Genomic DNA, 14,725 nt, shown 5'->3' on the forward strand with positions numbered 1-14,725 from the left:
ATTTTGGGGGAAACACGGTAGGAAATGGATTATTCCTTGACCCCTTCCATCTTCTCTGGGAATTATCAGTGCTAGGATAAATGAGTACAATTCTATATCCACTATTTTTTTAACTACTTCCCTAAGTGCACTTCTTTTATTCTCCATGGCAGTTTCTCAGGCCCCATAGCTTTACTCCTTACTGTAATATTTGGGAGAAACATAATTTCTAAAGAAGTTTCCAAACAAAGAGCAAAGAAATGGGCAAGTTCTTTACTCTTCTCTGCATGAGAACGGGAGAAATCAGTAACATGGTCTCTAACTTGCAATAATTTATGTGCAGAGAAACATTCTATAGTTTATTGCTTATGAATACACATGTATACTGGGGGCACAATGGCTCAGTGGTTAAAGGTGCTGAGTTTTTTAACTGGAAAGCTGACAGCCCAGGTTCGAGACCTGAGTGCTTTGTGATGGGGTGAGCTCACATCCTTGCTGCAGATCCTGCCCACCTAGCAATTCGAAAGTATGCAAATGTAAGTAGATAGATACTACTTCAATGGAAACATAACAGAGGTCTGCGTGCTTTGGTGTATAGTCATGCTGGCCATATGACAACAGAAATGTCTTCGGACAACACTGACTCCCTTGGCTAAGAAATGGAGATTTCTGCTCCCTAAAATCAGACACAACAGGGCTGGGGTATACTTTTTCCATAGTAATGGAACAGCTGTGCTGGCAATCACTGTCTGTGGACTGTTTTAAGTCTCCCCCTCCCCCCTCTCACACACAATTAAATTAATTAAAAGTAGACTTGACAAATGGTCATATCTGGTCTTTGTTATGGCTGGTTATTGCATCAACATGTATTGGCTTTTGGAGTGTGTACAAAATAGATTATATGTTCACTAAAAAAATACATAATATATAAAGCCGTCATCAGTGTATGAAGGGGAAGGGGCAGGCAATTAAAGTTAACAACAGACACTGTGGCTACTATTGCTTGTGTCTATGCAGTCATTCAAGAAAGCCAGCCAGCCAGCCCTGAGTTAACTTTTGTAGGCCACCCGCCATGGCAGCAGCACACTTGACTCCATACAAAGAGCACTAATAGGAAATGGCTGATAAATGAAGTGTCTTGATTAAATTTTACTTTGCCTCAAATGGTGTGTGAACTGCATTGTTAAAAAGGGTCTCTCAATGCTAAGAGAGGCCTGGCTGATTGCCATAGTTATTCTGGTCCTTCCTGATGACAGAATCATGTCCCTGTGACAGGAGCCTCCGGGGGCTGTTTCTAATCCTAGACAGAAGTGTATTCAATTCTCATAAATCCAAGAGTGATAACTTTGTGCTCTGCATATGAACTTAATCCTTCTGTATTTCACAAAAGAACCATTTTGTAGGGACGATGCCCTAACGTTTTTGAAGGGGGAAGAGAATTGCACTGCACAGGGTTGATTTTCTGTTCTTTTGACTTTTCAGTTCCATGCCTCTCTAATTAGTTTTCAGCAAATTAATTTAATTAAAAACCTGCAGCCCACGGAGTTTTCCCTTTATGTTATAAAAAGCAGAGTTGAAGAAAAACTGATTGCCTTCCAGATGTTGCTAAATTGCAGTTTCCAACTGTCTTCATTATCAGTCAGCAGGCTGGGCTCCTGAAAGCAACATCTGAAAGGCCACATGTTCCCCCTCCTATCGTGGAATGTAGATGGATAAAATAAGTAGGTTCTGCCCCATTGCTCTTATTGGCCATTTCTTCTTTTTACTTTAGCAGAAAATGAAGTTGGTTAAGAAAAATGCTAAGCTTCTCTCTACATGTGATAAAGCAAAAACTTTTTGGAGCATGATTCATATTTAAATACAGAAAATTCTGAAAATGAAGATAAATATGAAACCATAAAATTTCCTTTTAGCCTAATGGAAAAAGACTTGGATGAAAAAAATCGAAACTTTGACACTATTTATGCTGACAGCCGCAAGATTATTATACGCACAAAAATGGAAGGAACGAGTGGCTGCAAAAACTGATGGAGTTGACTGAAATGGCAAAATTTGACTATTTTGCTTCTGAACTTTGTGCTTGAAGTGGGAAATAATGAAACTTTGATTTTGAGTTTTACCAATTAGACTGATAGATCCTTATAGAAATGGCTAGCTTATATTATTATGAAAAAAACAAAAAGTTGATTGTTTGATGTTAATGCCTTCTTTGACTGCAACAGAGCGAATCGGAAGTCAGTGCTTCTTTTTCTCAACTCTTCCTCACTTTCTCCCTATTTACTTTCCTATTGCTTTCCTATTTACTTTCGTTTTGAAAGGATAAGCTCAGAAATACACTGAAGAGTTCTCCCTCAACCTGTGATGCTACTTTATGCTGAACTTGGCCTTTGGATCATCTTCCCCTCATTTTTATGTTGTGATGACTGTTCAATCTGGTCAGAATCTTGAACTGGCCTTGGCACCAGTGGTGGGTTGTTCCTGGTTTGGAGCGCCCCCGAACTGGTAGTAATAATATTTGCAACCCACCACTGCTTGTCACTCATAGTAGTTGGAGTATCTGCTCTACAACTGAGTGGACTATACTTAACCTAAACTGTGCTTTTTCCTACTCCCCATGCCTACTTTTTCTGTTATTTTTGTTTAAAATAAACAAAAATATTGGTTTTTTTTGTGTGGTTGTAAATATTCACTTCTTCCTTCTTGTTTTCGTAGGTCCTCCAGAAACTTGGCAAAGCGGATGAAACAAAAGATGAGCAATTTGAACAGTGTGTGCAAAACTTTAACAAACAGCTGGTAAGTGAGTTTTAAGGATTCGTTCATTGGTTGTTGTGCACCACCCAGAATCACTTTCAATGAGATGGGTGGCCATACAAATTTTATAAATATATAAATGAATCAAAATTTGCTTACTTATTCTTTTAATTTATTATCTATCTTTTTCCTTCCCTGATCTTAATTGATTCCAAACCAATGCCAGATGGCCAGGAAAGGATTTGGGGTACAGTACTTAGGTTCCAGTATGGTATAAAAGTTTCAAGGCTTATTTGGCAAAATTTAGAGACATTGATTACTGCTGTAACTATTTTTCCGTCCCTGAGAATAGCATACAATATTTAAAAATTGCAGATCGCCTCCTCTTTTAAACTTCTGTGTTTTTGATGACTTACTTAATCTGCAACAGAACAAATGATTATCTTTCTTTTCCAGTTGTCCTTGTTAGAATACAACATATGACAACATAAAAACACAATTGAGCATTTTCTGCTCTATAGTTGCAAAAATGGACCATCCAAACATAAAATAACATTGTTACAAGAGGAAAAAAATGACAAAAGGACAAAAAAATTAGTCCCCTCCCAAAAGATGTGCATGGAACAGACTATACCCAGTCAACGGAACATGTAAAAAACTTAGATTTTAAAAAATGCAAGTAGAACAATGAATAAAAGTATTGTCTTATAGTGTTATAATGTCTTTGTTTACTTGGGTTCTCTTTGTTAATTTATTATATAATTTATTTTATTTTAGAACATACGTGGAATGTGTTTATGTCATATAGGTCCCTTCCAACTCTGCTATTGTATTGTATATTTATGCAGAAATATTGAATAATTAAAAGTAATTAAGTAATTGCTTAATTAATTAATTAAAATCACACGGGTTTAAGTACCACTGTAATTATTAAATTATTTTAAAGGGAGTAGTAAAAACTCTTCTGTCTTGCCTGAAATTCACATTCCCATCTTGCAAGTATCAGCCTCAGCCCTTACAATACATAATTTTAGGCCCTAAATTGAAAGGTTTTTCAGAAAGCAGAATTCTTCAGGGTTTTAAACAGCCACATGCGTTTTTGTAAAGAAGTACACAATCTCCCCTCTCCCCATCATGGCATTCTGTGTTTTATAACTGGTTTCTACTTGATTAACAAATTAGCACTTGGATTGGTATCATGGATTTCCATCACTTCCATTGCATCTTAAACACTTCCCATGGATCCCTCTCCATGGATTGAAATAAAAACATTTAAAAAATAAAATGAATGAAAACTTACAAGTTTATCGGCTAATATAAGCTCAAATAATGCTAACAGCTGATGTGATCTTTTTACGGGGTGGGTGGGGGACAATATTGCAATTTCTTTAAAAGTCAGTGTTCTTGGTTGAATTCTCATGAGAATTCAGCATTCTTGCTCAGGATCATTTGAGATTAGGATAAAATTGCTGAAATCTCACAGGATATCACAAGATGTTTTTCCCCCCCATCTGGGAAAATATTTGATGCCAGAAAAACAAAGTTTACCCTTATATAAGAATAAAACCAAGAGGGAATATTAATTAAATACAAAAAACAGCCTCCAAAAAAAGGCTTTGTAACTACAATCATACAAAGCATACAAAATAATACAATCATACCAAACAGAGCTGGTTTGCTAAACAATAACATGTACTTGGGACAAACATAATTTTCCTAAGGAAGATCATTAGATATTTTAAAAGTAAACATAACAGGAGCATCTGGAAATTTATATTGTCTAGCTGCTTGCCCCAAACAGAAGAAAGGATGAAGTGGTGGCCGGCACCTGTCACTGCAGCTGTAGCTTTCCTTTTTTATTATTAGGTACTCACTGCTACTCTCTGGGTAAACATGTGGGATCTTCTGGCTCTAAGGCTTTCAGCTTTGTTGAGACTACCTACTTCACTGTTCATTATCCTGCCTGCTTTGGGGTTATATTTGGGTCTGAGAAACCACATTTATGGTGGCGACAGGAAATATAAGTACTAAAGGAAGTCAATCTTATGAAGCCAGAGACCTTTCTCTATTTAAGCTGGAGTCCCAGGAAGGATAGAAATGGCATCTAGGCATCTATTGAAGAATAGGCCGATTGTTTGCTGTGTTGCTGGGAAGACAAACAGACAGCTGTCTTTGCTTTGCCCTGAGCTAAGACCCTGTTTTTGTACAGTCAAGTGGGCACGAGGTCCGCCGTGAAATGGAAGGGATATAAAATTAGCTGTCTCGCTCATGCATTACACTGTCAACTTTTTCTTATTCCTGAATGGGAAGGGAATCTTGTTCTAAATACCTTGTATGTCCATTCAGAGATCTATGTGCATGCTTCCTTTCATCCTTCAAATGGCACGAGATGTACCTCCCTGTTAGCTTAGAGGCTGACCTTGATACACGTCATGTAAACCAAACATGGGTTGACTTTTTTGGCAGAGGCTCGGACATTCCAGTAATCTGAGGTACCTCTGCAGTTTGACGAACAGCACAACTGGAGCTAAGCAGAAGATTTTTTCCTTCACTTGATCTGTCCTTTGCATAGTTCTTCCGAATAGCTTCTGCTTAAAACATAAGAAAATAAACACAAACCCAGCTAGGAGTATGCTCCTATTCACTATGCCATCATTTAAAAGGAAAAACTGCTCCCCCTTAGAACTATCAAAGCAACTACAGTGTTTAAACGTTTGCATTGTAAAACAGCTCTCACATGAACATTATGAACAGAAATGTATACCTGTTTAAAACAAAATAAAAAGGGGGTTTTATTCATTCAAAATAGTAGCATTATTTTAGACAATAGAAATATACATAAATGTAGAAAAGATATGGAGACTCTAGAAAGAGTGCAGAGAAAAGCAACAAAGATGATTAGGGGACTGGAGACAAAAACATATGAAGAACGATTGCAGGAACTGGGTATGTCTAGTTTAATGAAAAGAAGGACTAGGGGAGACATGATAGCAGTGTTCCAATATCTCAGGGGTTGCCGCAAAGAAGAGGGAGTCAAACCATTCTCCAAAGCACCTGAGGGTAGAACAAGAAGCAATGGGTGGAAACTAATCAAGGAGAGAAGCAACTTAGAAGTAAGGAGAAATTTCCTGACAGTTAGAACAATTAATCAATAGAACAGCTTGCCTCCAGAAGTTGTGAACGCCCCAACACTGGAAGTCTTTAAGAAGATGTTGGATAACCATTTGTCTGAAGTGGTGTAGGGTTTCCTGCCTAAGCAGGGAGTTGGACTAGAAGACCTTCAAGCTCCCTTCCAACTCTGTTTTCTATTCTATAAATGCTTTAAATGTTCAATATATAGATAACAGAGGTGGGTTTCTGCCGGTTCGGGCCCGGATCAGGCGAACCGGTAGTGGCGGTGGCAGGAGGCTTCTGTGCATGGGCAGAAGTTTTGCATGTGCCTGCACGCGTGCGCACACATGTGAACCAGTAGTAAAAAAAAAAAGGAAACCCACCACTGGTAGACACACATAGGATATGAATGTGCTTGGAAGGGTATCTTACTGTATTAGCTAATAGTTGCCTTGCTCACTGCATTTGCTGATTTAATCAGCAGATTCCCCCCCCCCCCCCAATTATTTCTTCAACAAATAGTTACATTTGGAACTGCTTAACTTCTTCAGTTGTAGTGGGAGTTGTTCTTGGTCGAATGACAGAGAGCAGTTCTGCTGTAGTCTCATAAATTCCCACTTTTGGAAATTGCTGTCTGGGAAAATATTCATGTTAAGAATATTTCCCAATGAATTAGTTTCCCATATCTAGGAACTGCAATTAAGCACAGAGCCTTCTGCCCCGGACTGTGTCTATTTTGGCAAAGGAAGGGAAAAGGAAGAAGAAAATGCTGTGAATGATCTTGCAAAGCGCTTTAATGATAGTTACTGTAGTTAATGTATATACCGTAGTCTAATGTATGTTCTTGTTTTGATGAAAATAACTTGCTTGTTCTCTCTGACAGTGTATTCTTTCTAGTCACTATAATTTATCTCCCATCTGTTTTATGGCATCCACTGAAGTTCTTTTAGGTATACAGAAATAATGAGCCTCAAATTCAGTGAGAATCTCAAAAAAGCAGACTGTGACTTGGACCTGAAATTTTCATCTGCCATATCTCTAAATAGCAAATGAAGTGTTGGTATTTAACACACCACCTTATCTCTCCTGTTCCTTTCTGTTCTGTTAATAGCATTAAAAATTTGATGAGGCTCAAGGCTTAATGGATGCATAATGACAGAAAGATAGTATTTCCTGCATTCTTATGTGCCTGAGTGTCAGAGAGAAACCCAGCTGTTCCTGTTCGGTCACACTAAGCTGTCTATCCCCCATATACTCCTAAATTTGCAGAATAAGGATAATCTGTGGTTATATGTATATTATAACAATCACCCCCCACCTCTCCAAAGATGGCTATATATGGACAATAAAAACCATACGTTTTGGCCATAATGAACATTTCTCAGTACGTTCTGGCATGCCTCTCATGTTTAAGATGGCTTCATAAGATGGTAGGAGGCAAGTGTCAGCAATTATATGGCTGGTAACAAGTGAATCTGATTCTTTGTTTAAGTTCAAATGCTTTTGTAGCAGTTGTTTGTCCAAGTGAAAACATGTATATTTTCTTTGCCAGAGCCAAACTGAATTGATTATTTCAGTTTGACTCTGAACATTTCTAAACATTTACAAACACCTTTATTCAGGCCAAAGACCTACTTACTATGGCATTCTGTCAGTGGTGGGTTGCAGGTGGTACGCCCCGGTACGGGCATACTGGAGCCTGCCCGGAGCACCGGGTACTGTTCCGGTACGGTGGTCCGGAGGGCCCACACGCCTGCCCGTGCTCCTTACCTTTCTTTAAAGCTTTCGGCGCTTCCACACAGGCGCATGGTGCGTGGCGCGTACAGCGCCTGCATGATACTCCGCTGAGCAGCTGGAGCGTTGTGGAGGCTTGCGGAAGTGTCGCTGGCAGCTACGACACATACGCACGCTACATGCATATGCGTCCATGTGGGCGATGCCGGGCCTGTTCCAACCGTACCGGTTGGAATGGGACCCGGAACCTACCACTGCATTCTATGTCCTATAATGGTCAACTAGATGATTAGAGAAAGGGTACAGGTAGTCCTCAACTTACAACTGTTTGCTTAGTGACAGTTCAAAATTACGATGGAACTGAAAAAAGTGGCTCATGACTATATTTTCGACACTTATGACTGTTGCAGCATCCCCACGGTCACGTGGTTTAGATTTGGATGCTTGACAACTGACTCACATTTACGATGATTGCAGTGTCCTGGGGTCATGGGATCACCTTTGCAACCTTCTGATAAGCAAAGTCAATGGGGAAACCATACTCGTTCAACGACCGTGTGACTAATTTAACAACTGCACTGTTTCACTTAACAAATATGGCTAGAAATGTAGTAAAATAGGACCAGAGTCACTTAAAAAATTTCTCACTTAGCAACATAAATTTTGGGCTCATAATTGGTGTAAGTTGAGGACTACCTGTACGTGTAGCAGTGCATGGCGGTGTTTCCTAACCTTTGGATTTCAGAGGTACACCAATTTCAATGATGCTACTAATCTACACCCATGATTAGTAGTATATCTACGTAGATGCTTCCTTTGTTCTTTGTCAGTCTAATTTGCCTGATAAACTTCCTATGGTAATGAATTCCATATTTCATGTGCTACTTTAACAGTGCTTCATTTTATTTTTCTGTATGTCCCATCATACAGCTTCATTAAGTGACCCTGGATTTTAGCACTACGAGGGAAGGGGAAAAAATCTGTTCCAGTCACTTTCTCTATAATAGGCAAAATTCTGTGTTTCTCTTTCATGACCCCTTTTACTTAGCTATAATATTTATTTATTTATTCAATTTATAAGTCGCTCCCTCTCCACAAAGGGACTCGGGGCGGCGTACAATCAAATATACAAGCATATGGCATGGAGGAGGTATACATAAAAAACATTTTTACAATTCATAAATAATAATAATAGCCACAAAGTTAAAAAAGCAGTAACAATAAAATTAACACCAATTAAAATACCCTAAAATTTAAAAATTTATAGTTTAAAATTGCCAGGGGGATTAGAGAGTAAAGTTCTAATTAAGCCAGGCCGGCTAGTTGGAACAGGTGGGTCTTGAGTTTCTTGCGGAAGGAGCGGAGATCGGTAGTTGTCCTAATGTCGGGGGGAAGGTCATTCCAGAGGGCTGGGCCCATCACAGAGAAGGCCCTACTCCTGGGTGCCACCCTCTGGCACTGCTTAGTGGACGGCACCCGGAGGAGTCCCTCTCTGTGAGAGCGAATCGGTCGCAGGGATGTATGGGGCAGGATGCGATCCCGCAGGTAACTAGGTCCTGTGCCATGGAGCGCTTTGAAGATGGTAATCAACACCTTGAAACGCACCCGGTAGACCACAGGGAGCCAGTGCAGCTCGCGCAGGAGAGGTGTTACATGGGAGTACCTCGTACCCCCCATAATTGCCCGCGCGGCCGCATTCTGGACCAGCTGTAGTCCCCGGGTGCATCTCAAGGGGAGCCCCATATAGAGAGCATTGCAGTAGTCTTATCTCATTATAGCATTAGAGCTGATGAATTAGCCTTAGCCAGTAAAAGTGCTTCATGTTACAGTGGATACTTGTCCTAACAAGGATAGAACTAGAATACTACCTATCTATGAGCTTTTAAGGGTACCACAATGATGCCAAAATAGATTAAACATCACTCAGCTTGATCATCCATCTGAGTTCTGTTTCTTGGTCTGCAATTAGTGTGTAACCAGAGTGAGCTGCTTTTTCAGCACTGCCACTGGCATATCGTTACAATGTTGAGGGCCTCCATGATTTTCAGGATTAACTTTGGCTGGGATGCTTCTTCAAAACACACAGAAATGAAGGAAAGAGACACATTTTAGAGTCAAGCAGCTTTAAAACATTTCAACATGGTTCCAGTCCGCAATACAGTGACTCTTGTGGTTAAGACACTTGGTTGGAGCAAGCCTGCGCTCGAGGCCCGAATGCTTCTGTGGGACAGGGTGAGCTCTTGTCCTTCACTCCAGCTCCTGCTGGGGACATTATAGGAATCCCCAACAGGGCAATCCTTATGAGCCAGAAGCTCCTTGATGCTTCTGGCATAAGTGCAAAAAACAATAATAAACAAAAATGGCTCCAGTCAATGTGCAAGTGCTATCTAAATGAATTATACTTTTCAATTTTTACAACAAATATATTTGCATAAGCAAATCAGGCTATACATAATATAAATTTTAAACAACTAAGTTATTTTTAAAATTCTAATTGACTGCAGAGTTAAGTACTGTGCTTATTTCATTATTTTGCCAATTATTTATTTCCCTATCCCCAGACAATTAAAGGAAAGCCTATTATTATTTTTCCCCATTGCTTCAACATTTCTGGAACTCTTGCATTCCTAATAAATTATTTTGGGAGCTTGTATTGGCACCTATAGTGATTATGTGGAAGAATCTGTTTCTGTTTAATTTTTTGTTGACATGACGATCTTATTGACATAAAGAGCAGCACAGCCTACACAGTATACCCTGGTCTCTCTCCTTCTGGAGACCTCGTATACAGACATAATTTGTAATTGATAGTTTCCAAAGCTAAGCTAAAGTTTGTAAAAAGATTATCCCACTCATTTTATAAGGGCTTTCAGTACAATGAATGCAGAGTCAACAATCAGCAACAGAACCTGAACATTTCAGAAACATATACATTTAAATCTTGGATAATTGGAACCCTAATATGATTTCTTATTTTTAAAACACAAGATTAAGTATGAAGACATAAACACTTTTAGAGTAAGAGCAAGGAGGACCATGATAGGAAACATATATTCTTTGTCTGCTACCTCCTGAAACAGATGTTGTATAAGCTTCCTCTCTTTAAACTCCCCCTTTATGAAGATAAAAGGAAAGGGGAAGTACAGTCTTTTGTACAAGCAGATGCTAGATAGATTTTTCTTTTTCCAGCTGCCCATGTCCTTCCTTTTGAAAAGTCACAGCTGTTCCCATGGCTATAAAGCATTCCATCAAGCTTTTGTTGATGTTAGGTGGGAAGGGCTGCCTAGTATTCAACCATTTCTTTTCTTTTGTACTGTCTTTGAAGATGCGCACTTTGAGGATTAAATTATCCCAGATGCAGAGGACTTGCAGAATTGGAATTATGCTGGAGACATTGGTTGGGGACTTTGAGTATTTAAATGTTAAAATGGAGGATCGGGCCAGAAATGACTTACATCCTTGTTGCAATTAAGAGATTCTTCCTTGATTGTCAACCCTTGATGGAGACCATGTTTCAAGCCAGTGAGATTGCAATTTTTAAAAGCCTTGCTCTCAAGAAGAAAAGTACTTTGCTGACTTGATGTATGAAGATAGGAAACCTGGAGATTCCTGCTTTATTCCAGCTGCAAACAGCTGTAAAAATCAGGTCACCCAACTCCAACATTGGCCATTAGATTGAAACAAATTTATCATTCAAAATGAAAAGTTGACTTTGGAAATTTTATTAAATGAAATTCGGAAGGACCAGGGAATAAAAGGTTTAAGACTCAAAAATGAAGAATATAAGGCCCAAGCCTATGCCGATGACCTAGTATTTGTACTAGAGGACCCATTAGAATCCAGTCGGAAATTAATCCAAAAATTAGAAGAATATGGCGAAGTGGCAGGATTAAAGATCAATAAAAACAAAACAAAAATGATAACCAAAAACATGACAAAAAAGCAAGAAGAGGAACTGGAAGTAACAACCAGAATGCAAATAACTAAGAAAGTGAAATACTTGGGGATCTGGGTGTCGGCAAAATGTTCCACAATTAAAGATGATAACTATAATAAATTAGTGATACAAATAAAGAAAGAGTTAGAAAATTGGAAAAATATTCAACTATCACTCATGGGACGTATAGCGACAATTAAAATGAATATTCTACCAAGAATCTTATTCCTGTTGCAAGCCGCACCTATTAATCCGGGTAAAAAATTCTTTCAAGAATTAAACAAAATAACTGCTAGGTTTATTTGGCAGGGACGAAAAGCGAGGATTAAACTGAAGTCAATGCAAGACAGCAAGAAGAGGGGAGGTTTAGCATTACCAAATTGGGATTTATACGCATCGGCAGTATCAATAACATGGGTGAAGGATTGGATAGAGCTAAAGAATAAAAGAATTTTGACTTTGGAAGGCCATGATTTGCAAGCAGGCTGGCACACATTCCTATGGGATGATAAAAATAAAATGCACAAATACTTTCAAAATCATTTAATTAGAAGAGCGTTATTGCAAAAATGGCTCAAAATAAAAAAAAAACCCACTATGTGAAAATTCCGAATTGGCTATCACCGACACAAAGGACGACTCATCCAAATTTTATAGATTGGAACAAAATGCTAAGATATAGAGACTTAATTGATAGACAGGGAAACTTAAAAACAATTGAAGAATTGGCAGAACAGAACATGAAAGTTGACTGGTTAACTTACCTTCAAATCAAAACTAAATACAATATAGATACCAAATTATATGACATTGAAACAGAACCACACGAATTGGATAAAATCATTCAAAGCCCAGATAGAGAAATGATAGGGAGAATATATAAATTTCTCCTGAAGTATAAAATGGAAGAGGAAATTGTGAAAGAACAAATGATAAAATGGGCGCAGAACTTTGGATATAATATTGAATTAGACAAATGGGAAAAATTTTGGGGAACAAATTTAAAAATGACACTCTCAGTTGCATACAAGGAAAACCAGTACAAAATGTTTTATAGATGGCACCTGGCACCAACAAGGTTAGCTAAAATATCATCAAATACCTCCCCAAAATGTTGGAAATGCGAATCGATACACGGAACGTATTATCCTTTATGGTGGACCTGTGAGGAGGCTAAAAAGTTTTGGAAAAAGATCAAAAATTGGCTGGAGGCAATAACGGGAGTTAAAATAGAATGGAAACTGGAAATCCTCTTATTAGGAATAATGTCTGTGAAATACAAAAAAGAAATCCAGTATTTAATACTACATATAATAACGGCGGCAAGGATTGCCTATGCCCAGAAATGGAAAAACAAACTAACTCCAAGTGAAGATGAAATAATAAGAAAGGTTATGGACTGTGCTGAAATGGACAAACTAATTAAAGAAATCCAGGGAAAAGAAGAATCAGAATTCTATCAGATATGGGATAAATGGTATAGGTGGATGGAGGAAAGAAACAAGAATCAATGAAGGAATGTAACAAAACTCAAAAATAATAGTTATGGGTAAAATAAGAAAGTTAAGAATGGTGAAACCCAAATAAAACATAATTGAATAGGAAAAAAATAATAAAAATAAAAATAAAAACTTAGTTAATTTTTGGTGATTAATAAGTAGAACGTTGTAGCTGCTTATAGAATGTTTTTGTTTTTAAAATGTTTATTCGTTAACAGATAACCCATCATGGCAATAATAATGAAATGGTAACTCTAACTGGTAAAAACAATTTGGATATAAACTATAATATGGGACCTGGGGAAAAGATTTACTAATTTTATTAATATTTTTTTTGTTTAGATTTTGTTATAAAGATGTAATCTCTCCTGGGTACTTATAAATTCTAGCAATAAAATTTTGTCTAGATTTATTATAATATAAATATAAATGATTCTAGACAAAAGCACGTTTAAACAAATATAGTTAAATGAGAATGATGGTATATTGATGGTATAAAGATTTTTGACTTAAAATGTACAATTCAATATGAATGAAATATAAAGAATGATTGTAGTAACGCATGAAATTTATTTGTAATCAATCGACATGCTTTCTGGAAGATGTAATGAAAAATGTTTTTGTGTGTGTTTTTTGTTTAATTAAAACAATTTAAAAAAAATAGAAAAGTTTTCTTTAGTAATATTGATGTGACTGTTCTCTACGTACTGTAAATCTGAGGTTGGACAGTATATGTGGATAAAAGCAATATGGAATTACATAAATGTCTGAAAATCATTTAACTGATTAAATTAAAAGTTTTTAAAAAACAAAAACAATAGTTAATTGGGAGCCTAAAGGAAATTGATGTGGCTTTCCAGAGATAAATGTTCTACAAAGAAGATGTCATATCTAAAATGTCAAATTTCTGCTCACTTGGGGAGTTGCCTCTACAGCTAATCTTAGAAACTAGAAGGGTTCGTTTTAAAGAGAAAAGCAATATTCTAGCCTTTCTTTTTAAGATTTTAAAGATGAACACCAATACTGGAAATTGGTATCATAACCAGCTATTGTGACCTGTTATTATAATAGCTTAGACACTAATTCTGTTCACTTTTTTTCCTTTAGACAGAAGGATCCAAGCTACAGAAGGATCTCCGGACCTACCTGACTTCAGTTAAAGGTAATACTTCAAATAATAGTCCTACTGCCTTTGATGATCTTCATTGAAGTAAATTCCAGAAGCCACTATTAAGGCTTATCTTACTTGGTTTTGTTTATTGCTACTAGGTAGTACTATGCATTATTTTAGAAAGTTATAATTATGGAACTAAGTAATGGTTGGAGTATTGTGGAGGTCAAGAAAAATTTGGAGCAGGGCAAATGCTATTTATTTGTAGTATAATCTGGAAACATTTCCTCAGGATGTGCTATAGATAGATTCTACTCATATTTTATAAACCCTTCAAGCTATGTCTTGTCTCATAAGTTAGGATAGCAACTACAAGAGGATAATGGAGGGTGGGGGAGATGCCCTCATGGCTCCTGGCATACTGTTAAGTCCCATGATGGTAAAAAAAATGACCACCAGGCTTGAAAGCTTGGAGTTACTCATTTGCTTAATAACAAGTAAATGACATGTTATACTTTTCAGTTTCCAAGAAGCAGGAGAGATAAGCAATCATAATGCAAATCTCCTCTTTCTGATGGAATCCTGTCCCTTCCTTTTAATTTT

General features: G+C 37.5%; 1 protein-coding gene across 8 annotated transcripts in view; it reads left to right on the plus strand.

The window, feature by feature from the left end:
• Nucleotides 1-14,725, plus strand: part of BIN1 (bridging integrator 1) — a 130,152-nt gene that overhangs the window by 58,924 nt on the left and 56,503 nt on the right. For all 8 annotated transcript variants that reach the window (XM_081937978.1, XM_081937980.1, XM_081937982.1 and 5 more), the window contains exons 2-3: nucleotides 2,692-2,772; nucleotides 14,119-14,173. In XM_081937978.1, the coding sequence (XP_081794104.1) occupies nucleotides 2,692-2,772; nucleotides 14,119-14,173 (136 nt within the window). The remainder of the gene's footprint in view (nucleotides 1-2,691; nucleotides 2,773-14,118; nucleotides 14,174-14,725) is intronic.

The sequence above is a fragment of the Natrix helvetica genome, assembly GCF_964273705.1.
Source record: "Natrix helvetica genome assembly, chromosome: 1".
NCBI classification, from domain to species: Eukaryota; Metazoa; Chordata; class Lepidosauria; order Squamata; family Natricidae; genus Natrix; species Natrix helvetica.